The following is a 26,355-nucleotide window of genomic DNA, read 5'->3' as shown; positions in this document are numbered from 1 at the left end:
ATATGTCGAGGAATCACTAGAACACGAAGAATAATTGTTCCAAAGCATGTCGGATTTAGGTAGTTAAAAGCCATAACAAGCGTTGCGCGGTAACATTAGCGCATCCTAATTGTTTGAAATGAAATCCAACTCCCTCAAATCGACATGTAGCAAATGTTCCAGACCAACCACCAAAGTTCACAACGCTTGATGGTACCGTAAGCACAAAACAGTCTCAATGCTATAGTGAGATTGCTGCGGTTTGAATTTTCGACAAGCTGTTTTGTAGCTACTGCAAGCTATTTAGTGGACGACTGGACGGAAGCTTTACAGTTTCATCATTTTAGTCACATAATTTAGGTTTTCATTATCGTAAGTTAGCAGTTTCTGGTCTACCATCGACTTAAGTCATATGTATCTACAAATACGTATGGTGTGGCTTTGGCTGAAAATTTGCAAATTTTATGGTGTTGCTTTAGTCAGAGTAGGCTACTTACTTAATTTATGTACGGCTTAATGTTAAAAATTTATAATAGGTGATAAAGCGTTCATAGTTTTTGGCTTCCTTAGAAGTTACAGATCGCTATTTGCAATTAGTTTTAGGTTCTGTAGTTATTCAAACCCGCTTGCTTTAAAATCAGCTACAAACTTTGAGGTCAGATGGTTTACTTTAAGTCAGGCCTATACTTTTCCTATTACTTCTTATTTATACTTTTTTGGTTCATTAAACAAAAAAGTTGTAACCGTCAGAAAAGTGTAGGGCGCAATATAAGCCAGCAGCTTCTTTTAAAAGATGCAGTACCAACACCAACAGTCTCCATCGCTTGCTAGTTATATGACTACGACATGTGCAAACCCGAATTTAAGTGTTTGCTATTGAGGAATCTTCTGCAATTAGTACTAAGTACTTACTTGGGTGTAATATTTAAAAGTATTAAACTAATACTATTGCTTTTGTTTACATTTGTTTCAGAATTTAGTTTGGAAGATTTTGTTTATGCTACTTTTGTAGTTTATTATTGTTGTGTCATAATCAATTTTTGACAATGGTGATTGTGGTGACAGAATTCACAAACTTGTTTCGCCTATTCTAAGTATCCTGAACATGGGATGGCGCCTTCGAGCTGAAATTTGCAACGCTGATTTAAAACTAACCCGAGAGCAATAGCGGAATTCCTTTGACACATGAATTAACGCCTATTGGAGCTTAATCCCGAAACAATCTGCTGTGATTGTGGAATGCACGCTCCGCGTTGATTGTCCATTACAATGGCGTGTTTATATCACCGTTTTAGCTCAAGCTTTACTGGTTTACATTTAACCATAAACATTTTACTATCAGTTATCCGCATATATGACTTTTTCTACGTCGTTCCCCTTATGAAAAAAGAAACCAACTACTATATAATAGTTAATTTTTCTTAACCTCAACTGTAGCCAAATCAATACCTCGTCCATATGGTAGGTTTAGCCACTATCCAAACTGGCCTTAAATCCTTTTCAAAGCCAAATCAATACCTCGTCCATATTTACCAGCCATCTTGGTGGTTTCAAACTGGAGAGAGACGCTCCGCATTCCAGAAACCTTCAGGTGATTGACAGCTCAAGTAATTCGACTCCATTGAGGGAGGGACACAATTAAATCAGACAGTCTTACAGCACAGCTCTAGTGCATGTGAATAGAGCAGAGATAAAATGACATTACACTGAGAAGCAACGTGTTTTTCTGACAAGGACATGTTGTTCGGCAATTAACACTCGATGATTGTCTTGTAACAAAGGGAATGTTCAGTATATAACCAGGTGTTTGTTGTGTAGTAAGAGTTTGTGCCGTTTAATTCAAGGTTATTTAGTGCAACAAAGTTAACATTTATAAAAAATTAGTATGCATTCAGGTGCAAAAATCTCAACTTAGATTTTGAATTTATTAATATGTCATGTCTGCGAAATTGTTTTACAAAGACCCTTGTGAATCCAGTTAAAAAGTGAAGACTAAATTACAACATATATTTTGAGCGAGCAAGGCAAAATATAGCACAAAACGCCGATGTAGCACCTAGTACTAATAATTTTTTGATGTAAGCAGTTTATATTTTGGTTTAAACGGATTTATACGCCTTGAGTGGTAAGCTAGACTTAAGGATCAGTGTTATTGGGATTTGTTTTGGAGTGAAGTGTGTTCAAGAGTTGTTATGTCTACGAGAAAAAGAGCGTGGAACAGACTTGCCAGTTTATAAGAATCAGACAGTCGCAGTTGTTATGCTTGTAAACCTGTACATTGCAGTTTAATGTCGGAGAAATTGGACCTAGTTTCGGTCGGTGTTTTAACGGGATTAATAAAACAAAGTACATGCCGACGACAAAGTTAAATTTACCGGTGAAAAAAACCAACGATCGCCGTTCGTCATTCAACGCCAAAGGTATGTTGTGTTGTAAGTAAATTTAAGGGCGACATTTGCAGACGCTAAGGTTAGTACCGTGATATTGGCTGTAAAAATAAATTGGCATTTTTATGACCCTTTGTATCGATTTGTGGACCCACAAGGGCAAGCGCGTTGTTCAAACGTGGGTTTTAGCCCTGGCGAGGCGTTGGTTTAGAAGGGATCACTGTGTATAATGCCCGGCTTGTGGTCTAAAGCTATCATCGGTTGCCATACGTTATCACTTGAAATTGATACAACGCAAAGCTCACAAGCACCCGTCTTAGCGGTGGTTGTTGACTCAGCCAAGCCCGTTCTCAATCCAAAGCGTCGATACTTCATCGTTGACGTTGCGTAAACATACTATTCAGGGATTAAGGCTTTTTACTTCAAAGTAAGGTTTGGTTCAAGCACCAAGGCGAAGGTGCAACGTGATTTTCTGTCACCACGTTTTATCACCAATGTTGTTTTTGGTCTGTTTTGGGATGTTTTTTTGTTTAAATGCCAGTTAAAAATCAGTATTTGTGTAAAAGCACTATTGTTACTTGGCTGTAACTGTATCGTGTTCCTAAATAATATAGAGGTCCATTATAAAAAGTGAACAGTCGACTTGATTACATTCACAAGAGTCTTGCTTAAAAGCAGACTATCATTCACATGGGAAAGTAGATTTAAATTGTAGCAGCATTTAGCATATCTTACACCCAAATCTGCATTAAAACCAACTAAAATGGCCAGTCTAGCTGGTCAGCATCATCAACACACGCCCGCTAGGCCTGCAGCGTCACCAGTTCCACAAATAAATCAGCCACAAGTTTCACCGAAACACGGGGAAAAAGTTCGACATGTTAAGTTTGCCCCCAGTCTGTCTCATGGCGAATTAAAAGTGGAAGACCACGACAGCGCAAAGCAAGGTTTGTGTTTGTGCAACTGATGTTCTGAAACAGAAATACCTCTATTTCAGTGGTTCTCAACTAGTAGTCCATGGAGATAACTTTTTGGGGGGGCCACAGGACGTCAACTAAGTGTGGTGGTACACTAGAGATGATTGCATATTACATGTTAAAAGAGTTTCAAAATGTTAGCTGTTAATAATTGTATCTCACTTCTTGAAAATCTGTTTTAAAATATGATGACGCCAAATGGTTGTTGTGTATGTTTACTTTAATGTTGCTCAAACATAAAATGGCCCATGATGTTACTTTTACTGGGCCAGTCCACGGCCTGAAACGAGTTGAGAACCACTGCTCTATTTGTTTTGTAGAGTTGGTCACTCTTACATACGGTGTACAGCTATGCAGTCCAAAATACTTTGCGGAACATAATGCTTTTTTGCGTCTAATGATCAGAAAGTTGCTGTACTTATAAATGGGTTGCACTTAAGATCGGGGACCCCTAAGCAACAGTGCTCTTGAAAACAGCACGCCAAAACAAATGATAGATTAAATAATATGCGCGACTTTGTTATCTGGGATACTTGTACACAAAAGAGGTTCAAGTACTTTGCACTCGAAGGCACTTTCTTTTCCCCTACAACTCCACTTCGTTTTTCCGCGCCCGGTTTCAAACAATGCCGCCATCCACTTATACTTGTTTTTAGCTTGCGCATTATGCCAGCGAAGTACTGCTCAGTCAAAGGCACCGTTGCCCATTGCCAAGTCACATCCCAAGTGCGTTTTATGGGTATATGTTGTTCCTTTATCCACATGTGCTGCGAATCAAAATACAGGAAACCTCGCTTAATCAGGACCCGTTTGCACCAAAAATTTTGTCCGGAATAGGCGAAGATCCGGATTAATCGGTGTCGATTAGTTAAAGCCTTACCACATTACAAATCATTTATAACTTAAGTTTTGTCAGAATTAGGCAAAGATCCGAATTAACCGAATCCAGCAGTTTAACCGGGGTTTACTGTACCATAAAACTGGGGTCCGATTTTTGTATGATGTATTACACTGGTAATTTAGGAATATTGATCAAAATGCGTGACGATGTGGTAAACGTAACGGTATCATTTGTTTCATTACAAAAAAAAACAAGTGCTGGATGTTGTTAGATTTACGGCATGTGATGTTATGTACAAGCCGTCCAGTTACGATTTCTTTCATGAAGATCAGATGACAAAGTGAGGACATTGTTCAGTGTGATATTGGACCGCCCAAATTTAATTTGCCCTATCCTACGCGCACCTTAATCCCAACCCGGTCGGCCAATATTAAACAGCGTGACAGGAGAAAAACCTAATTTAAACGTTACACTTCACTGTCTTGTGGTTTGCCAGGGCCGTAACCAGGGGTGGGATTCAAATTTTTTGTCAGCCGGTTCTATGACAAAAGTGATATCTTTCAGCCGGTTCTGTTACAAAAAGTCCATTGACAGTAACCAGTAATGCTAACCGGTTTGCTGATCAATAAAATTTCGTGAGGCGGTTCTTTGGAACTGGTGCGAACCGGCTGAATCCCACCACTGCCGTAACGCTAAATCTGGACATGGATTATATATGCTTGGCCAATAAACATACTGCACGACAGCAGCCCAATACGCATTTTTTAAATGAATTCATAGGACACACGATAGGTTATTATAACAAAAAGTATTCCCAATACAAATAAACTATCACCAAACTTGTATACGTTGTAACTTCATGCCTTCGTAACCACATAAACTGGTGTAGGGTATTACTTACTGCTTCTTTTATGCTGAAAAAAACTGACCTTTGCAAAGAGCAAGCACACAAAAGTTTTTGACATTTAACCAAAAAACGGGATTGTGTCATCAACACGACAATCACGTGAAAAAAGAAAACTGTAAAAATCGACTTACTGGTGTTGTTAAGATAACTGTTTTTTACCACAATGTTTACCTTTATCAAAGCCAGTAGATTATTCAACGTAGCGCCTCTCAGGTGTAAGTGTTGAGAATTTCACCGTTTTCAACGTTTTCCAACGCGTAACTAATCACACAAGTCAGAAAAACCGCCACTAGTTCCAACATTCTAGTCATTAACACTTCACAATGGGCATGTGTGTGCTTGTGTAACAATGGGACCATTCGACAATTGCACTTGGTTTGATAACAATGACCTAATCAGTGACTGTTTTTTTGTGCCCAGGCAATAATGAAGTGCAAAGGCGCTCTTTTCCTAACGTTCATGGAGCCACATCTACGTCGCCGCCTGCCAGGTCGAGATTCCATAACGTAGCGAATAATGCTAGGAGAGCTTCGATGTTTGCCAGAAACTACCACCCTTCAAATATGATTGACAGAAAAATTACTTGTATACCGGTAAGATTAGCCTGTTGTTTTGTTGTTCTTGTGAATTACATTGTATTTTTCATTGGTTGGGGGTGCCTTTGGTTCTTAAGAAACTGTGTTTTATACCTTTTTCGCTCTGAAAATCAAGTTTACCGTGCGCAGAAAACTACTTGTTAATGCATTGTTATGTAGGTTATGTGCTGTTTAAGGAATATACATGTTAATGTATTAGTATACAGAGAAATATATATGAACCTGTTGTTAAAATAAAAAAAAATATTATATACATGGGAATGCTTTTAAAAAGGTTCTTCAACGCACTGTAAACTATTGGGATAAATGATACCGGCTAATGATGAGGTAAAATGTTCGATAGAAATGTACCTCTTGCTAGCCCTTATTTGTATGCTATGTATTGCTTTAATTTTTTTTAGTTTATAGTCAATTAAATATCACATTGTAATCATCTAGTCATTTTGTTACAAGTAAGTCATTTGTTTTTCAGCCGCTTTTGAGATTTAGACGCGCCGCAAAAGTGATTCGTCTGATTTGCATGGTATGCATTGCATGCAAGAAGTAAGTACTGGTTCACCTTTAAATTTTCATGTGAATCGTATTTACTAACCATTATGTCTTGGTTATGGTATTTCCCCTAGGAGTTTAACCTTCTCAGTTTCTCAAAATTCTTGGGTGGCGTTGAAAGAAGCGCTCCTACGCGAAAGTGACGTCAGCAAAGATCAGGACAATTCGAAAAGCAAAGGTAGATTTGGCCGCAAAATTTGCCATTTCCCTTACTGCTGCAACGAGACTACATTCTTTCAATCTCATAATACATGTATAACAACTTTTAAGCAAGTGTTTGGCTTGGAAGAGTTTTAAATGGTGTTTCTTAACCTGTGAGTAATTACCCCTAGAGAGTGTAATTAGATTGCGTTTTTGGCTTCGTGACGTCTTTCTTTTGTGACGTTATAGTTATTATGGGTCCCCTTCCCTGAAGGGGACACATATTGTTTTTGTCTATATTTTTTTTTTCTTTTTTTCTTTTTTCTTTTTTCTTTTTTTCTTTTTTCTTTTTTTCTTTCTAACGCAGATTTGTTCCCACGTTTTGGTCAAGAAAGAATGGTTCAAACTTTTTCAAATTTACACATATTACAGATATTGGTCTAAAGATGGTCCATGTGAATTTTGACCCCGTTTGAACCCTCGGTTCACCCACAGCCCCCCAAAACGTGAAATTTTTAGCGCGGATTTGTTCCCACGTTTTGGTCAAGAAAGAATGGTTCAAACTTTTTCAAATTGACACACATAATAGGTATTGGTCTAAAGATGGTCCATGTGAATTTTGACCCCGTTTGATCCCTCGGTTCACCCACAGCACCCCAAAACGTGAAATTTTTAGCACGGCTATTGTTCCCACGTTTTGGTCAAGAAAGAATGGTTCAAACTTTTTCAATTTTATACACATTACAGATATTGGTCTAAAGATGGTCCATGTGAATTTTGACCCCGTATGACCCAGAGATTCACCCGCAGGCCCCCGAAACGTAAATGTGTCTAACGCTCGTTTGGTCAAGAAAGACACTGTAGGCAGAAGTACCAAGAGAGTAACTCACTGGTTTACGATAGCGGGAGGGCTCAGCTTGACGTCGGACAGACGTTTTACGAGACATCGTTTCAGTGATTAGAAATCAGCTGTTTTGCACAGCAATGCTATGTCGTTTTATTAAGTTATCACTCACATTTTTAGTTTTGGCGAAGGTTTTACACCTATGACGTGATTTAAGCCTAATAACCGTGCTTCGGTTTTGTATATGTCAAGAAAAACTTTGTTAATAAAAGTTAAGATGAAAAAATTAACTTGACTTTTTTGCCAAATAAATGTTTTTTTAAATGCTCGCTGTCAGGTTGGCCGCCGCATGATCACGGGTTACTTAAGGTCAACTAGTCGGTATTACAAACACAGCTCAGAACTTTCTTCATAACGTAGCGTTTTTTTAACAATCAATTTAGGAGTCAATACTCAAGGCATGTATAAATTAGGCTTAACAGTATTGTTGCACACGAATGACGGCGTGCTATTGAAAACGGTGTCAAAAGGTCAAACAGTCGTTTGGCGTGTGCACCCTGAGAGGTTACTACAGGTCAATGGTACTCATTTTGAAACAAAGTTAAATGAAAAACAATTTGTTATGTATACACTTGTAGCAAATTGCTTTTTAATTTAAAGTGTCTGTAACACAACTGTTACAGCTTTCTAAAAAAAATTGCCCGACCTTGGAGGACTATATCTGGGTTAAAGCAAGAGATTAGATTTAAGTCTTTGTTACGTTTTTTTAATGTTTTTGTAATTACATGAATAGTGCAAAAAGAATACGAACAATTTTTTTTATTGTTGGGTTAATGCTTTCTAAAAATTTGTCCTTAAGAATGTAAAAATCACCGCAACATTTGTTTACCGTAAATCCGCACAAACATGCGTGTGGGGACCCATTAGTTTTTGTTTACAAAAACAATCATATGTGTAGATCAAATGATGTGTATAGTAAATTGGTAAATATCGTATAGAATATATAAAATGGAAGTATATCAGAAAGCCACTCTTCTAGTTTTTTTCAAAAAGATAGTTTCAAAATTTTTGAGAGCGTAAAAAATTGACCTGATGTTCAAGGTAACAATTATAAAAAAAAATTGTAACATTTTCTTGACTTTAATCTACTTTCCTTGGCCAAAAAGATAAAAAAATGATGTTGGGCACAGGATGCTTGAAAATCTGCACTAGTTGGAGCTTTAAACGGAAAATAGAGTAATTGTTTCAATTGGCGTATTTACACAGATTTAAACACCGATGATCCTGAACTGACGTTCGATTTGAGCAAATTCCGTCGTGCTTCCAAGGACCACGATGAAATGCCGATCAAAATTAAAGAGCTGCTTCGAAAAAGACCCGCGGATAGAACTTCAGAAGAAATTTCCAATGTAGGGTCCAAAACATAACATCACCTTCAAAGGATGCTTTTTTATCTTACCTTTAACCTATTACGTGGCCTTTATGAAACTTTTCTCTAAAATGATATATAGTATCAATATACTTGTCATCTGTCCATTAAATCAGTGGTCGGCAACCGCTGGTCCGCGGCCCGGTACCGGTCCGCGAGGAGTTCGTTACCGGGCCGCATAATTTTCCAGGATAAATGCTATGAAGCATTTTGCCCATGTATCCCAGGGATGATAAACTAATTTAGGCGTTTTCATTGGTAAATATTTGTAATTTTTTGAAGACTGGTCCGCGATAAAATTTTACTTTCAAAACCGGTCCGCAGTGCAAAAAAGGTTGCCGACCCCTGCATTAAATGATCTTTTATTTTAGAAATAATGTTCAAAAACTAATAGTCTGCGTTTGCAGCTATATCGATAGCAACATGTTTTAGCAAACAAATTTATACACAATCTATTTCTATCAAATATTATTGACCGTGTTTTGTGTACGTACGAGTAATTTTTTTTATTAATTTATTACTTAAATTTCTGCAAACATACGTGCTGTTTCTGTTTTTCAGATCATGAGAAGCATGCAAAAGTTAGAACTGTTCGCACGGTATCCACTTAATGTACAAAGAAGATTATGTTCCAAAGCGTGGCTCGAGGATTTTGATGCGAACAGGGTAGTTTTAAGAAACGGACACAGGCCATCATGCTTTTACTTTGTTCTTTCAGGCCGTTGTAAGTATACGTTTAGTGAAATTTGCTTCGTAACAACGTAATTGGATAAAGTTTTGTGTAAATCGTCATCGTGGCATTCCCGCAACTGTCCCAGCAAAAGATGACATCACAATATTGTGACATCAGTAACGTTTGTAAGCTGCAGACAGTGCACACTGTTTCGACCTATGGTCTCATCAGAGCAGCTGGTGACGAGAGATCGGCCGTATTGGCTAACGCAGAAACGTTTATATTGTTGACAGTGTTTCCAAACGTTTTTGTTTTGCCCAAGCCCCTCCGAATTAACAACAATATAGTCTTATTTTCATGTGATTAAATACTGTATGTTAGTTTCATCACTTGAAAAACAACTGTCTTGTGATTTAAGAAGCTGAAACGCATTCAAAACATTTAAATCTTAGTTGCTCTTTTAAAACCGTTTCCCCCTTGAAGTGTGCGCGTCTCGTTAGGAACACTGTATTACAGACGACATTCATTTAACGCCCAAACTTTAAAATGCATTAAATTTTGACATAATGGATGACGTGTGCAATGACGTACGTGTTTGCATCACAGTGGTTTCGAACGAAGAGGAGGAAAATGGTCACACAGTTACAACTCTGTTGAAGAGAGGCGACAAGTTTGGTGAGGAAGAGCTAGCTACTGATGATAAACGATCAGCAACAGTTATGAGCCAAGATGATGTCGAACTTTTCGTTGTGCATGGCGATGTAAGGTTAAAACACACGTGTAACAGGTTTCTAAAACTTAGCAACTCTACACACCGACAATTTTCTATAGCCTTTTCATCAGTGCAGGTTGTCAACTTACCTTGAAACACGGTTCATATAAGCACTAAGGTTTAAATACAATATCGAATGGTTTATGCAAGCTTGACTGAAAGCCAAAATCTTCTTTTTATTTTTTTTATTGAATTTTGCACAGTTTGTTTCCAATGTGATTACAGAATATAGTCTATACACCAGTTTCTGAACCTAATTTTTAATTTCAACAGACAAGATATCAAATTTTGTTCTATAAATTACATCTCTAGCACTTGGCAGCTTACGTTTTTACATTTTAGCTATTCTTTGCCTTCTTGGCATAAGTAATCGTTAAGAACACTAATGGAAAAACTGTGTAGTCGCTCTGTTTGCGCAAGTAGCGTTTTACACCTTGTTAAAGTCGTATGTCGCTTATGTTACAGGAATACAGGGACATCTGTTTGGCGAAAGGCGACAAGGATTTAAGCAGCCTGGAAATATGCAAGAAAAATCCTGTTTTCAACCACTGGCCAATACAGAAACTTATTGACAATCCTGGATCTTGGACAATGCAGAATTATAAACCGGGTACAATTATCAAATTTTCTACATATATTTTTTATTTTAGTTGGAATGATTTTTAAACATATATTCATGATTGACATGATATGTCGAATTCAGAGTATTGCCAAACTTTTATGAAATGGCCTGTGTATCGAAGACGGGCTTAAACAAGGTTGATAAAGCTTTGTTTAAATAGATAGAACATTCCCCTGTTAAATTTCCAGAAACATTGCCCTCGGTAACAATTTTAGATTTCAAGTTTTAATCACGGCGTTCGCTGATATATTTCCAAATTTAATTTCGAAAGCCTCTAAAGCAGTGGTTCTCAAACTTTTTTATTGTCAGGTCCAGATGGTATTTTTTTAAGTGTGTAGAGAGCCGCAAAAAAACGAAACCTTAAGAAAATCACTAAAGATTATTACTTTGAAAGCTAAAACAGCAATGTTTAGTGGTTTTCTGAGGTCTGGTGCGAGCCGCAAAATAAGTAGTTGGGAGCCGCATGCGGCCCCGAAAACCGAGTTTGAGAACCACTGCTCTAAAGAATGATCTACTTTTATATTATTTATGGGTTTGAACCAATCTTTTCGTTTTTGCCTGCCAAGATGACCGAGTGTTTAGCGCAACCGCCTGGTGTTCACAAAATTGTGGGTTTCAATCCCAACTCGGCCACTTGTGTTTTCCTTAACCACTTACAATAATTAGGCAGCTCGATGGCCGACACATTGTGGCCATAACGCAGGTGTTGTCCGCCCACCGAGGATAAAAAACAAACAAACAATCTTTTTACTAACAGGAACCCTTATTGTGGAGGACAGTTCCCGATGTGAATGGGTTTACATTATGAAAAGCGGCCAAAGCAAAGTTGTCAAGTGTTTGAGGCCTAGGGAACCGGAAGATGACCCAGCGCGTATCCGGAAGTTGCTCGCCCGGAAAGCCAGAGAGAAACTGATCAAAGAAATCGAAACCAACAATGTACAGACTGCATCGAGAATGGGAGGTATTGGTGAATCGTATTGGAGTTGCAAACTGGCCCGAATTCGCCAGGACTGCCCCCAGTTAGTTCTACTAACACCATACCCAGGGTTGCCATACCGTCCTTATTTCTAAGATTTGTCCTTATTTTGAAGGGCAATGTGTTAGAAAAATTAATTGTCCTTATTTCAAAAAAATATTCTTGTTTTTGACTTGAGTCCTTATTTTTTCTTATTTTTAACATTTACAAGTCAAATCCCTGCTACAAGTAAACCTATACCTGTGCTGTCATGAAATGCACGAAGTATTTTCTACGTACAAGGAGTTGCTGGAACTGATTGTTTCTGGCAAAAAATATGGCATGTGATATGTCATGGCTGTGCCTTGCCATATGAGACCTAAGGGTTTATAATCAAATCACCCTAAAAACTAGTTCTTTAAATTAAATTTAGTCCCCAGCCCTATCCGAGACTCACTGGTATTTTAAATAACTGCGCTCTTTACGCCATCTATGGGTATTTTTCAAACCTTTTCTACTGTGAGTTCTTACGTTAGTAGTTCTAACGAAGAATTAACGATTCAAGCTGTTTCAAGCGTTTAGTGAAGATACAATTGTACTTTTGAGTTCTGGTATTTGACATTCGTGTTTTTTTACAGACGACGGTGACGAGTCAAGGTCAGGTTTAGCTCCCTCGTCCACTTTCTTCACCACGCCCCTTTCACGCCCACAAACCTTCGACAACCCAGATCCAGCTGTGCAAGCTGCGATAAGGGTATGGTCTACAGTTTTATTCTGTGGTGTAGAAGTTTTACACACCAAACGCATCTACACCCTTTCGTTAATCTAGTCGTAATTATAAATGTTAACAAAAAGTAAGCTTCTGTTATTGTATCGTAATGTACAGTCTGCAAGAGGCTCATTTTTAATCACATCTAAGCTTGTAACATGATACATAGACTGGAAAAAATCGAGACCACTGTGAGAATTAGCATTCATGCAATATACTGAGACCGTTTATAAGTAAATCACCAAATTGGACAAACTTTTCTGGTCCTAAATTTTGCATTTTTACGAGGACTAATTCATTTAGAATGCACAGATTCCACTTTAAAATCAGGTCAGGGACCAGGTATGTAAAATATTATGAGCATTTGTTGCGTACAGCGTGTGGCCAAACGCTTGGTATATCACATCTGGCAATAATCAAAAAACGTTACACCACATTTACACATATCCTTACACAACTCGCAGGATGCAACACGTGTTCAGACCGCCCCTCATCTTGCCAACTTCCCCTTCCTGTCTTCGTTGTACGGTCGCCAACTCGATCAAGCCGCCTACGTTGCTCTGGAAGTCTTAGGAACGGGAGACAGTTTTGTGAGTTTTGCTGGACTTTAATGTTGTCTTTGTATTTTAAGTATTAGTACAAGATTTCTAGTATAAGATGGAGCCAGCTTTCTACCAATTTGGTTATTAGTTTAAAAGATTATCTGTTGCCTGACTGCACAATCGGTTTAATATTCCTTGACAATAAAAGGTCAAAAAGACAAAAATAGATAATGATCTAAACAAGGCGTTTTATGGCTGTTGGATATTAGGTTTAAGTCTAGCGACCAGCGACTTTAGTTTATTGTATTTTTTAAATGCAGACGCACAATGTGAAATCTGGCCCGATTCAAGCCCGCTTGTTAAAAAAACTAAACCCGAACCCGACTTACTACTTTGATGCGAGATTTTCGTTTATGTCTCTTAGGACTATGAACATTTTGTCGATTCTCGCTTAGGGATTTCTCGCAGTTCTGCCGAAGGAACAACGAGGCGCGAGCGTAAGTTTAATCAGCTGCGGTGCTGAAGTAATTCAGATCAACAAAAAGTTCTTTCAGAAGTATGCCGACGAAACTGTGTACAGCCTCATCAACATGAAGGTGATTGATTGTTTTTTTACACGTAACCACTATTTTTCACGTGGTTTTCTAAGTGTTGTATGTTACCAAAGTTTATCTAGGGCAGGGGTCGGCAACCTTCAGGCGATGGGTGCTTGTTGTTTCCATGTGGTAATGACCTCGCGTGCCAACGCTTTTCTAAATAATAGTGGTTTGTGCTGATAGATATCAATGATAAAGAGAAAGCAGAGTGTTTTGTGCATGTAAGGCTGAATTTTAAGACAATGGAATAATAAGAACTATATTATATTTATGTTACAAAAATCGGAACAATAACCTTCAAAAACTATATTATCAGTTTTTGCAGTTTAAAGATTATTTATACATTGCAGAAATAAATATTATTTTCTTGACATTGTAATTCTAGATGGACTTGTACAGGACTATACTAAAACTGACTTTATTGTTTATCAGTTTCCTCCGTTTCCAAAACAGCACGATATCTTGAAGAATTTGAAAGGGTCTTTCGAATGGGAGGATTACAAACGACGCACAATAGATGATGCTCTCGGGCGCCTCTACCGACCGCTAGTCAAGCCATAGAGATAGTATGCTTTGTCGTGGCCGTAGAAACAAATTTAAAATGCCGCTATTAATGCTATGTCCAAGACCTAAACACCCAATTTATGCTCAGAACAACGCGTTAAACACACATACAACTATTTAGATTATTGATTTTTGTAGCCTTTGTTGTTTTATTTCTTGCTTTGCACTTTATATGAAAGTCCAAAGAATCGGACAGTTCTGATAAATGCTTTTTTTCCAACTTCTAAATCGTGCTTCAGTTTTTTGTTTTGTTTTTGTTAGCCTCATCAGTGTTCTAATAAACGATTTTCAAATTTCAGTGTATTTTAGGTATATTTGCATACTAGTTTGGCAAACAGAAAATCTGGCCCACCAAAACATAAAACAAAACAGTTGAAATGTTTTCAATGCAAGAACTTATAAATCAGCAATGTTTTGATAAGGTTTGGAAATTGGCTAACCGACTGTCACATACAAACCGTGTAATTACGTCACAATGTATTTTGGACATCAGGCCATTACTTTCGAATGACAAAATATTTGCTTTCGAACTAAACTTAAAGTACAATTGATTTGTCATGTAGTAAGGCTTAAACTAATCGACATCGGTTAATCCGGACCCGTTTGGACCTAAAAAATGTCCGGATTAACCGAGGCTTGCTGTAATTTAACATAACTTTAATAAAACCTCTTCAAAAAGATTTTTCAAGCCAAAAAGATGCATACTTTTGGCATTGCTGTGCACCAAAAAGGTGGTTTAACATCTTCAACGGCATGACAGGTTTGCACCCATTAGAACAGTGGTCGGCAACTGCCGGTGCCGGTCCGCGAGGAGCTCGATACCGGGCCGTATACTTTTTCAGGTTAAGAGCTTTTGCCAATGTATCCCGGGGATGATAAATTAATTTAGGCGTTTTCATTGCTAAATATTTGTAGTTTTTTGAAGGCCGGTCCGCGATAAAATTTTAGTTGTAAAAACGGTCCGCAGTATAAAAAAAGGTTGCCGACCCCTGCATTAGAATATCGGTTAAACTGCTGTTGTTCTAATCATGCCGAGCAGCCGGTTTATCACAATGACTTCTAATTGTCTTTTGTGAACAAACAAGAGATGCTGTTGACCAAAGGTTTGCGACTATCACCTATTTTGTTTCTGAGAGGCTTACAACTAGTGATGTACCGAATCGGCGAAATTTCGATTCGGCCGAAACCGAATATTCGGCGGTTTTGCCGAATAAATTCGGCCGAATCAACCGAATCATTTATGACGTCACGCGAAGTCGTACGGTACGCGTTTGACATGAAAACAGAAGTTTATCTACCAGGCAATTAGTGCAGAATGGTTGTGTTTCGTCCTTATTTCAGTTCTGTGGGGTTTAACATTGCCTTAAGCATAATTTCCAACCCGGCAATGAATTACTATTTAGTTGTCTGCAGTGGGGAAAACGATAATGTGGTAAAAAATATAATAACTGACAGGATTTTTGTTGGTGCTAAGCAGGAAAGACACGCTTAACGCTTTAAATGTGTGTTCATAAAAGATTCGGTTTCGGCCGAATCGCAACAAATTATTCGGCCGAAACCGAATCTTTGCAAAAGTGGCCGATTCGGCCGAATAAATTCGGCAAACCGAATATTCGGTACATCTCTACTTACAACCATATGTTTGATATCTCAGTATGTGACTATATACTTACCTTATGACTGAATTTTCGTTTGTAGTGTTTGAATGCAGCTCTAAAAGCAACTACAATGAAAATGATAAAATTGGACCATATGCAGACGTTTATATTGTTTGTTAATTTGAGTTCTGTCCCTGTTAATTTGAGTGTATATGTTACACTAAATTAATACAGGGATTTGTTGAAAAGGAGATAAGACAGAATCAGAAAGTTCTTAGGGCCAAAAGACACATTAATATTGTGTTAAAGAGCAGGTTCTTATAACATAACAGCGTATAGCGCTAACACAACATGCATTGGTTTATAGATATTAGCTACAGCAGTACACAACACAATACAGCGTTTTATGATGATACAGATTGGCGCAACCTCAATACGATTTCCGCTTTATGATACTCCCTCCTCCCAGAACAGGTGTGTGCGCGGGAGAACGAGGGATAAATCGCCGCGCATTATTCGCTCGTCGCTCGATCGGTGACTAAGCTTGTTAGCTACCCGTGCTTCCGGCCTGTATCCGGTTTTGCGTTGCGAATACAGCGCACAATAGGTGTCCGCGATTTGCTATGTGTACTGCCTCTCTATGTATCTGTACTTATAATATTGAATATGTGTATGATATAGTCTAGGTCTTATAATGCGATATTTTCTTTTTCCGTGCATGAGGTGATTTAACAAATGAAGTAAGATTAAAGTTTTAGCTTATTGAGACAATGTATGCGAAATATTTGTTGTGTGAAAGATGTACAAAAGGCGGAATAGTTTATTTGGAGAAAAGAACTACATCAATACGTTGAATTATAATCTTGATAACGGCAAAGCACAAAGTATCAATTAACTTAACTTAGTGTACAATATCAAACATAAGGACAACTTGACGTCAGACGTTGAAGATGATTTGGGTCACTGTAGTCATGTTATGAAGGTTAAATATACAATAACAAACTTAATTAAACAGAAAACAAAAGCAAGAATATTCAGTTTTTGGGCAGACACTTTTGATTATGAAAACAAACGTTTTTTGTCAATGATAACTGTTATTTTTAATTTCAGACAACATTTTTAAAAGGGAAATAACTTTGATTAAAAAGAGCCGTATTTCTTTACAGTAAGTTGGCTTAGAGAAGCCGCGCAATATGGTGTGCAAGTCAGCGTTATTTCTTTTCCTGATTGGATTTTACTTGCTACTTGAAGTCCAAGGTAAGTCGGTAGGCAATATTTTTATTCTACACAACTCTAAAGGTAAGTTAGTCAATCATTTTGTCAACACGTTTTAAAGTTGGTAAACTGTTTCATAGTACACAAACTCGAAATTTAGTTCAAATAAAACCCGAATTAGGTTCGAAAGTTAGATATGGCAAAGTACAATTTTGACAGAGTGTAGGCCTAGTGTAAAATCAGACCGTTTTTTAAACTGAAACCCGGTTCCGAAACGACATGCAAATCTGAAACAGTTATAACTTAATTTCTAAAAACAGTAAGGATGAAAAAACCCCATTGAACTGAGATAAAAATGCAAAACAAAGCCCAGTTTGTTATGTTCCAAACAATTAGTTTTTACCGTCTTTAACTTAAAACAGCGTGGTCCAACTACAGGCCCGCGGGCCAATTGTGGCCCGCGAGATAATTTTGTTGGCCCGCGAAAGTCCCAACATTTTAATGACAACTATAAGTTTTGTCTTCAGTAATTCAATGTTTTAATATATCAGGATTAACGCACACTAAATACTATAAAATCTCCTATTGTGACGCATGACAAGGCATTGTTATGTAATAAAGGGTTCTGCTTCTCCAAACCGTTCAGGGGCATTTCTGCGCTAGAGTGGAAACTGAATATTTTTTTACAGCTTCTACTAAGTAAATAACTATAAAGTATAAAAATAAACTTATCTATAGGTAAAAAAGGTGTATAGTTACCCTAGAGTTGGCAAGAAAAAGGTTTTCCTGCAAATTTAAACCTTGGCCCGCGTAGTAAGTTAACGATTTTAAATGGCCCGCAACAAAATAAAGTTGGACCACACTGACTTAAAACATCAAATGTTACTTCGAATCAAATGTCATTCCCTCCTTGTTTTTGCTCACAGGACAATCACCTTGCCTTACTAGCAACGGTGGCTGCTCTCATTACTGTCTCGATCGGGGGGACGGTACAGCCTCATGTTCCTGTCCTTGTCTTATGAAGCTCGACGCCAACAACTTGACCTGCATAGCTATCGACCCCTGTAATATCGATATGGTTATTATCACTGACATTTCAAAGTTGACCGACTCGGCTAGTTGTTTGTCTGGAGGACTTTTTGGTTCAAATAATTTACCACCTTACGAGTTTTGGGAGGTATGTGCATATGATATGCTGACACCATTTGCGTGTTAGACGTTATATTAAACCGCGATGTCTCAGTCTTCTTAGATATGATTTATTACAACTTTAGCGCTGCAATTTCGTTGTTGTATAAGACTTAATAAACTAATCTACATCGGTTAATGCGTATCTTCGTCTAATTTGTCAAATGTTCTGTTTGTTATTAAAGGGATTTTTATGTTACCATTCTTGGATGTTTTTTTTCCGTATGATAAAAAGCGGTGCTAAAGAAATAAAACAAAAACGTGTGCTTTATGAAAACAAATAATGGACAGCAATATCGCCTAAACATATATAATACCTCAAAAGTATTAAAGCTCGCTGCTTACATTTTTTTAACATGAGAGAATAATTCTCACGAAACCTTGCCTGCAAATACCTTAGACCAGGGCTTCTCAAACTGTGGGTCGCGACCGAAAGTGGGGTCGCGAAACATTATGCGTTATTATGCCATTGTTACAATAAATGGTATACGTGCGTAAAAGGGGCTCGTAGAATTTTTTTCATAATGATGTCGCAGAGCAAAAACGATTGAGAAGCGATGCTTTAGACGACTTTAATTACAAACAAGACAAAAATATGTCAAAAGGTGTATTAATGTTTGATGGTTTCATTTTCACCTTGTCTTTGTAGCTCTGGAGAGACCGCTGCGCAAACATCATCGACTATTTCGTTCCGGAAAACGCTGGCTCTCAGTGGAACATTGGTGTGCAGCTTTTTACGAGTCAGTCAATCCATAACAATGTTCACCTGTAAGTTATTAGTTGTGCCAAGCTTCTAAGATGTTCCTTGAAATGGTACAGTTGTTTTGACTCTATGATGTCCTCTCAAAAGTGGGGTGCCTAGACATACACAAACTTATTAAATACACTAAGCACCACTTTGAGCAACAAAAAGTGTGCATAAATAAGTTGTTTCTGGCGGACAAGCTGTTTGAAAGGCAATATTCCAACGATGTAGTGTACCCACATATCAGTTCACAACTTATACTCCCATGTGTAAAGTCATACACACAGAGTACACTTTGAGGTTCATTGGATGTGTGCTATTTCTGTTGGATTAAGCTTTTTGCGCACAATAGATTTTCCTTTCAGCGTTTATAATGTGTGCAATAGGGCAGTGAAATCATCGCTGAAATTGTAGTTAGTTTTGTACGAAAACAAGCATTTTCAAATCCTAAAATCTTACTAAGTATAGTTTGAATATTTTGAACGTTAAAGCATATGTTATGTATGAGTTTGTGCATCAGTGTTAACCCGTTTCGTTTGTGTAACGTTGTAACGTTCTGTTGTAATGTATTCAGTTTTCGCTTGATGATAAAACACTGAAAGCGATGATACTTTTTAAATCACAAAAAGTGTAGATCATATGATTGTCAGAAAAGATAAAGAATTCTACATTTTATTTAAACAACTTTCTATTCAGCTACTCGGAGACGGATCTCAGCACGGCTTCAGCTGCATTGAGAGCAATGAATTTCCCTGACTGCAACGGAGACACTCATTACACCTACTATCTCGGCGCCGACATTGAGAACAACCCCGGGTTCACCAATCACGTGTACAAGGGCCCAGGCGTTCGTCGTGATCCACTGGATACAACAAGAGTCGGTAAAGAATATTCACTGTCCAAAAACATTGGTTCTCAACCGTTTTATTATTGCAGCCGCTATGAAAATCCAAATGAATTTTGTTTACCTGCTACCTGTTCAAAATCTAAAAATACCGACTATGACATCACAAAATGATGACGTCATGGTATTAAAAGTAAAATAATTTCAAAATCTAAAACCACCGACTGTGACGTCAGAAAATAATGACGTCATGCAACTAAAAAGTGAAATATTTTTAAAATAAAAAAATTATCAACTTTGACGTCAGAAAATAATGAGGTCATGCAATTAAAAAGTAATATTTTAGCACCCTGTAAAAATAATAATTGCCGTTTTGGAAAGTATTCCGTAAAATAATCCATAAATTTAATTCTGCAGCTTTGGTTTTGGTGGCGGAGGCCGCCAGTATTGCTCTGGATCAAGTACAATTGCGAATGATTGACATTATGACAGGAATGGACGAAGTTTTGGTTGTTTCTCAATTTGCCAGAAATGACCCATCCGACCCCTTATCCCAGATAAGAAATGAGCAGATTAATAGGTATGTTAGTTAGTGTTTATATATCGTTGGCAGTACTTAGTGGTGTCGCCAATTTTTAAAAGGCAATAATGTTTTAGGAAAATTTGCTTTTTGGATTTTTTTTTATCGTTTTGATTTTAACAAATCGTTCCTTGGAGTTTCACAGTCAAGCAAATAAGTGTAATAAATCAACTATTTTTCGTGAACACAAACACTGCCCACGTTGCCTGCAAAGTATTTTTTTGTTTTGTGTAGATTTTATATTATATAAGGTGTTTGGGATTGCTATAAAGTAGCTAACTTGCAAAAACATAAATTTTGGCAGTACTTTTTACGGCCGATTCTATTCGGCCTTTTTGTCAAGTTACCTTCAGTCACGAATCTTGTCATATAGTTTCGATGCACCTGTATAGTATGTGTGGGCAGTGGTGGGATTCAAATTTTTTGTCAGCGGGTTCTATTACAAAAGTCATATTTTTCAGCCGGTTACAAAGTCTATTGACAGTAACCAGTAATGCAAACCGGTTTGCTGATCTCCGTGAGACGGTTTTATAGAATCGGTGCGAACCGGTTAAATCCTACCACTGTGTGAGGGTTACTTTTATGTTAAAAACAAGTATGTTTTGTCTGTTCAGGCAAGTTTCGTGTGGAAATGACACAGCCTCTCCGTGTCCTGATTATTTTTACGTTGATCAACCCAACGATCTTAACCTTGAAACGACAAAAGAGAACTTGTTGGACAGAATTGATACCAACTCTTGTGTCGGAAGGCGCCTGACCGGTAAGATTATCCAACCATTGGTGGTCTGTGCCATATAAGCAGGGTTGCCATCGACATGGACCCCAAAATAAGGACAACCGATTTTTTTTCTACACTAAACGAAACAAACGTTTTTAAACAAGTCTTTGCATTTAAATGATCCATGACATATTCCAGCTATATTTTGGCCAGAAACAATCTGTTCCGACAACTCCGTGCATCTCATGACAGCTCAGTTCTGGGTTAACTTTAACTGTACCTGGGATTTGACTGTCATTTTACTAAATTTATTCCTTTATGATTTTTGAAAATAAGACAAAATAAGGACTAAGATCAAAAAATGGACGACAATAAACTTTTTCTAAAACGTTGCCCTTTAAAATACAAATCTTAGAAATAATGACGGTATGGCCACCTTGCATATAAGCAAAGTGCCAGCAACGTCTAAACAACAGTCCTCAACACCGTTTTTTACCCTAATGGGGCCACCGGTGTAGGCCCATTAGAAACATCCACCAAAAAAGACTGTCTATGCCATTTGCAAATTGTATCACAGCCCCTTTTCTTTAGTAATGCGCAGAGTTTTTTTTTAATTTATACCCTCTATTAGAAGAATTTGTACCTGTCCTAAAACATGCTAGAAAATTTATGGTGTATATTTTTCAGTTAGGAAGGTGATTTTGGGCCCAAAAAATTACTAAGGAGGCACGACATACCCAAGGTTTATAACCACTGTTTTATTACGATGTTTAAATTTAAAAAAAAATTGCCAATAAAACCAATCTGTTTTTAGCTAACCCAATTACAGCATCCATATCCTGTGGGGAACAGATGAAAATGGTTCTACCGGAATGCATATTGAAGGGTCTCGGAATCGATGACTTGACCTTTATTGACCCCGCTTGTATCCTCTCTAGCTTTGGCACGGAGTCGGGCGGTAACATAACTGTTACCGTGCCGTTTGTTGGCTGCGGAATCGAGACTGTGGTAAGTCACGTGACAAAGTTAGTTTTTGTGGTTTTTCAAAGAGGTATGTTTTATTTGCTTTTTAAGTGCGACAGGGCGAAAAAAGCATGCAAGACTAGTGGACGTATGCTTTCGTAATATTGTCCATATGGTTGAAATGAATAAGTTTTGGTCTTAGTGTGTATAGTACTGCCGAATGTTTCAGTTTTATAAGCAATTTTGATGCTGGAATGCCATAGCGACGGAATTAAGCAAAATCTAGAACCCTTTTGTTTTAAAAATGATTACTATGATAAAGCTAATCTTACATACACCCAGTGGTGGGATTAAATTTATTTGTCATCCGGTTCTACAAAATTCCATTGACAGTAACCAGTAATGCTAACCGGTTCGCAGAACTCATCAAATTTTGTGAGACGGTTCTATAGAACCGGTGCGAACCGGCTGAATCCCACCACTGCATACACCCTAAAAGTACATCAGAAATAGTTGCCATTTACTTACATTTACACCTTACAGTTTGACCCGGCTACCGGCTATACCATCTTCTCTCAAACCGTGAAAACCAGGGTCTACTCAGCGAGTCAAAATCTCCCCCCTTTTAATATAACAATGTCGTGCCCCTATCCGACCGCCACCGCCGGACCACGCGACGATTACACCGGTGTTATGCAATCAGCACCCGTTATAAACATGGGCGACGATTTCTATCCTATTACATTGGTTATGTCTCTGAATTCCGACATGTCAAACCCGCTCGCTGCAATGTCCCCGGTAAGTATGTTGGCGTTTAGAGTTTCGGTATAGAGTTACTAACTACAGAATCCAAGGAAAAGCTACTAACAACATAACTCACGTCAGCCGCACATTTAACTAAATGTAATAAATCAGAGCTGTACAAATACAGAATACGTCCTAATCTGTGGGTGCTCAACAGACTTCCAGTTTCATATATAGACGTACCACAGCTCAAAATACAGCACACACGAATCAGTCTGTACTGTTAAGTAATTCGTAACTCACTCAAACGATTTTGTCCTTAACAGGTCACTGTTGATTGTCCGGTTTATGCTCTAGCGGAAAATGTCCTTCCCGATAACTTCAACCTTGAGCTTGTGTCGTGCGTTGCTACCAGCAGTTCTTCGCCTACTTCGCCAGACTTTTACAACATGTACTCTGACGGTTGCGCCGACGACCCAACATTCGAGATGTTGGCCGTAGCAGACGGTGTTAGCTTTAAGTTCGACTTCTTTGAGTTTGCGTCCACCTACAAAAATCCGGTAAGACCACATACTCTAAGTCTGGGGTGTGCATGGTGGGGTTCAAGCTTTTTGTCAGCCAGTTCTATCACAAAAGTCATATTTTTCAATGGACTTTTTGTAACAGAACAGGCTGAAAAATATGATTTTGTGATAGAACCGGCTGACAAAAAAATTAGAATTCCACCACTGGTAACATGCAATTGCACGCGCTGAAGCCTAAAACGATCATTGCTTCTACCATAATTCAATAATATTTGATGTGCAGTCGGCGACCAAGCTTCCAGTCTACATTCACTGCGCTTTCGCGGCCTGTTCTGCAGAAGATACCTCGTCTGCTTGCAACCCTGCTGGATGCGTTTCTCGTCGCAGAAGAGGCCTCGTGGAGACAGAAGACACCGTCATACGGACGCTTGGACCGTTTATAGGCAAGTTAAATACTTGGAACTTATAAAAATCTTTAACAGAAAAATCGATTGTGCAGTCACTTTGTTTGAATGGTGCAATGTTAAAATCTAAAAGCAGTTTACTTAAATTTTCAACCAAAGTGTTTTATGGCATCAACCTGTACAAAATAGTAAAATGCAACACAGCAATTAGGAATGTAGCACCACTGTATGTAAACCTATTATAGGTCTTTTGTTGTTTCGATTTCACCAGCAAAATAGGTGTTTATAAGGCCGGGGAGCAAAAGCTAATTTTAAAACTGCTGTAATGCATTTCAGTGGAGAACAAGGAAGGCAAAGATAACGTGATTGAGGTCGCCATCTCTTCAGGGCATACAACATCCAGCTTTGCTCTTTACAGTGATTTTGTGCTTACGTAAGTGTACGAACAATTCTAAGCCATTAACCCACCTTTCATTTACTTAATTTATCACTAGTATATAGATCAGGGGTGGGCAACCTTTGTTACTGTGGGGTCAAATACAATAGCCAAAATTAGATCGCGGGCTGCACCTGTGTATAACACAAGGTGATTTTACTTAAAATTCGCATTTGATTCTAACCACATATTGCCTGGTCGCAGAAAAATGGCACCAGACGCATTAATCGGCTCAAAAATACATAATAGTTGGACTCGTTAGCCAGCAGTACATTTCAAATTTAAGCGTCGCTGCGGGCCGCAAAACCTTTAATCAAGGGCCGCATTCGGCCCGCGGGCTGCAGGTTGCCCACCCCCGGTTTAGATACACTACTCACGGTTTTGAATAATCTTTGGAAAAATAGCAGATCCGGTATTTGTATATAAAACATTACTACATTTCGACAAGTGCTATTATATTTGCCATGTCGTCAGAATTAAAATTAGATTGCCTTCTGTCGGTTTTAATTCTGACGACCTGATGATGCCAATAGCACTTGCCGAAACGTAGTCTTGTTTTATACACAAATACTGGCTCTTATATTTTTTCCTCAAATCGCTAGTGTTTGCTTGAAAATTTTAAATTGTTCGTTTTCTTTTTTAATGCAATAAACGGATATAAGATACCATACGGCACTGGCGACGATACTCTGCTTTACCGTATTATTTATTTTGTGCAGGGTTGCTGCTGGAATTGTATTAATGCTAGTGGCAGCGGTCTTGATGATGCAAAAAAGACAGGTTATAAAAGTACAAAACCCAGGTAAAACCATTTCCCCAAAGAGTCATAACATAGCAGTGTATTTTGTTTGGTTACCAGTAATTGTAATTTTTTATTGAATTTTGTTGCAGATCTTTTCGAAAAGAAGAGTCCTCCTGAATACTACGTATCTGTTATCACTGAAAATTCCGGAAAGGCCACTGAAAGTTAAATGCTTTTTGCTGTAAATTGTTTAATTGTGGCGTGAAAATAATTACTGTCACGCAAAATATTTCTGTACAAAAAAACTAATTAATAATTCGTCCTTGTGCTATTTGGATTTTCTTGGTCCGGATTCATGTGGGTACCTCTGCCGCTTCGTTAAAAGTGTGTGCACTTACTTGGTGGCAATTTTAAAATTTCGTGGTCTTGTTTTTTCGCGTTGCTGAAACTATGGTTCGCCTTTAATAAACGGAAAATATAAGATTTTAATCTACAAAAACAAGTCAGAAAAAGAGACAACGTTGTTTTAATCAGGTAAGCAACCTTGGTACAGAATATTTTAGATTTAACCAAAAAAAAATTGATGCAGTTTTTAGAACAATGGCCAACAGCAATTAGAACAATCATGTATGTTAGGACACAGTATCTTGGATAAATTTGGATCAATTACCTTTAAATTGTATGTAAGTTTTAGAAAGCAAAAAAAGTGTTTCCATGGGTTAACTGGTAATGGTATTAATAATTCCCCTTTAGTTTATGCATATATATTTATGTGTAAAGTTTTTACATGCAATAAAACAAACATAATAGAATGGTTTCAACTTTGCTATTGCTTGTATAATATTACTGATAGAGATTTGAAAATCAATATCTAACATGGTTAATGTCTGCAAGTGTAAGATTTAGCTTGTAATGACATTCTCATTTAACATCATTTGGTGTCAATGGTTTATTAAATGGTTTACCCCACACCTACTTTGAGGTTAATAAGGCACTCCAGCACTCTTAAAAATGTCAATCATGTGTACAATTATCTCTAAAGGGAGTTATAACCACCTTCGGCAGAATTTTGTGTGGACCACAAAATAAGGTTAGTATCAATGTAAAGGTGATGTACAACTAGGCTAAAAACATTTGAATAAGGCTGTATTTCTCCAACTTTTTTCTGTAAAGCCCTCATAACAGCTTGTTAGTTTTACAGTCCTTACAAAAAAGGCTTGATTAGGATCAAGACCAGTGGTTCTCAAACTTTTTTATTGTCGGGGCCAAATGGTATTTTTTTAAGTGTGTAGGGAGCCGCAAAAAATGAAACCTTGAGAAAATCACTAAAGATTATTATTTGGAAAGCTAAAATAGCAATGTTTGGTGGTTTTCTGAGATCTGGTTCGAGGCGCGAAATAAGTAGTTGGGAGCCGCAGGCGGCCCCGAAAACCGAGTTTGAGAACCACTGATCAAGACTAACACGCTCCCCACAAGTTGGTAATGTTGTATTGTATGTTAGAAGTAGACAA

General features: G+C 37.9%; 2 protein-coding genes across 3 annotated transcripts; both read left to right on the top strand.

The window, feature by feature from the left end:
* The first annotated feature begins 1,444 nt into the window (after window positions 1-1,444).
* LOC145237480 (uncharacterized) lies at window positions 1,445-14,441 on the top strand. 2 transcript variants are annotated; one of them, XM_080100355.1, is made up of 13 exons: window positions 1,445-2,399; window positions 5,512-5,684; window positions 6,160-6,230; window positions 6,311-6,414; window positions 8,488-8,630; window positions 9,212-9,374; window positions 9,930-10,084; window positions 10,561-10,705; window positions 11,475-11,678; window positions 12,311-12,426; window positions 12,906-13,031; window positions 13,439-13,579; window positions 14,012-14,441. In XM_080100355.1, exons 1-13 carry the CDS (start codon window positions 2,330-2,332, stop codon window positions 14,138-14,140), a joined length of 1,740 nt encoding a protein of 579 aa, XP_079956481.1. In that variant the 5' UTR covers window positions 1,445-2,329; the 3' UTR covers window positions 14,141-14,441. The 2 variants fall into 2 exon arrangements, with proteins under 2 accessions (XP_079956481.1, XP_079956480.1); XM_080100354.1 differs by lacking the exon at window positions 1,445-2,399 and adding an exon at window positions 2,969-3,313.
* A 2,384-nt stretch (window positions 14,442-16,825) lies between these two features.
* Window positions 16,826-25,327, top strand: LOC145238123 (uncharacterized). Its single transcript, XM_080101193.1, has 13 exons — window positions 16,826-16,998; window positions 17,883-18,133; window positions 18,794-18,912; window positions 19,586-19,770; window positions 20,151-20,313; window positions 20,928-21,073; window positions 21,846-22,039; window positions 22,538-22,792; window positions 23,065-23,298; window positions 23,546-23,705; window positions 24,003-24,099; window positions 24,822-24,904; window positions 24,994-25,327. The coding sequence occupies exons 1-13, from the start codon at window positions 16,935-16,937 to the stop codon at window positions 25,071-25,073; spliced, it is 2,031 nt and encodes a 676-aa protein (XP_079957319.1). The 5' UTR covers window positions 16,826-16,934; the 3' UTR covers window positions 25,074-25,327.
* Window positions 25,328-26,355: the final 1,028 nt, after the last annotated feature.

Source organism: Phallusia mammillata, chromosome 7 (genome assembly GCF_965637545.1).
Source record: "Phallusia mammillata chromosome 7, kaPhaMamm4.hap1.1, whole genome shotgun sequence".
Classification (NCBI taxonomy): domain Eukaryota; kingdom Metazoa; phylum Chordata; class Ascidiacea; order Phlebobranchia; family Ascidiidae; genus Phallusia; species Phallusia mammillata.
The sequence above is the reverse complement of the archived record's forward strand: the minus strand, read 5'-3'. Positions and strand labels throughout refer to the sequence as shown.

Coding starts and splice junctions, on each gene's coding strand:
- LOC145238123 (XM_080101193.1), top strand. CDS start 16,935: ATGGTGTGCAAGTCAGCGTTATTTCTTTTCCTGATTGGATTTTACTTG. Junction 16,999..17,882: donor CTTGCTACTTGAAGTCCAAG/GTAAGTCGGTAG, acceptor TTTTGCTCACAG/GACAATCACCTTGCCTTACT. Junction 24,905..24,993: donor TATAAAAGTACAAAACCCAG/GTAAAACCATTT, acceptor ATTTTGTTGCAG/ATCTTTTCGAAAAGAAGAGT.
- LOC145237480 (XM_080100354.1), top strand. CDS start 3,130: ATGGCCAGTCTAGCTGGTCAGCATCATCAACACACGCCCGCTAGGCCT. Junction 6,231..6,310: donor GTATGCATTGCATGCAAGAA/GTAAGTACTGGT, acceptor TATTTCCCCTAG/GAGTTTAACCTTCTCAGTTT. Junction 10,085..10,560: donor TTTTCGTTGTGCATGGCGAT/GTAAGGTTAAAA, acceptor CTTATGTTACAG/GAATACAGGGACATCTGTTT.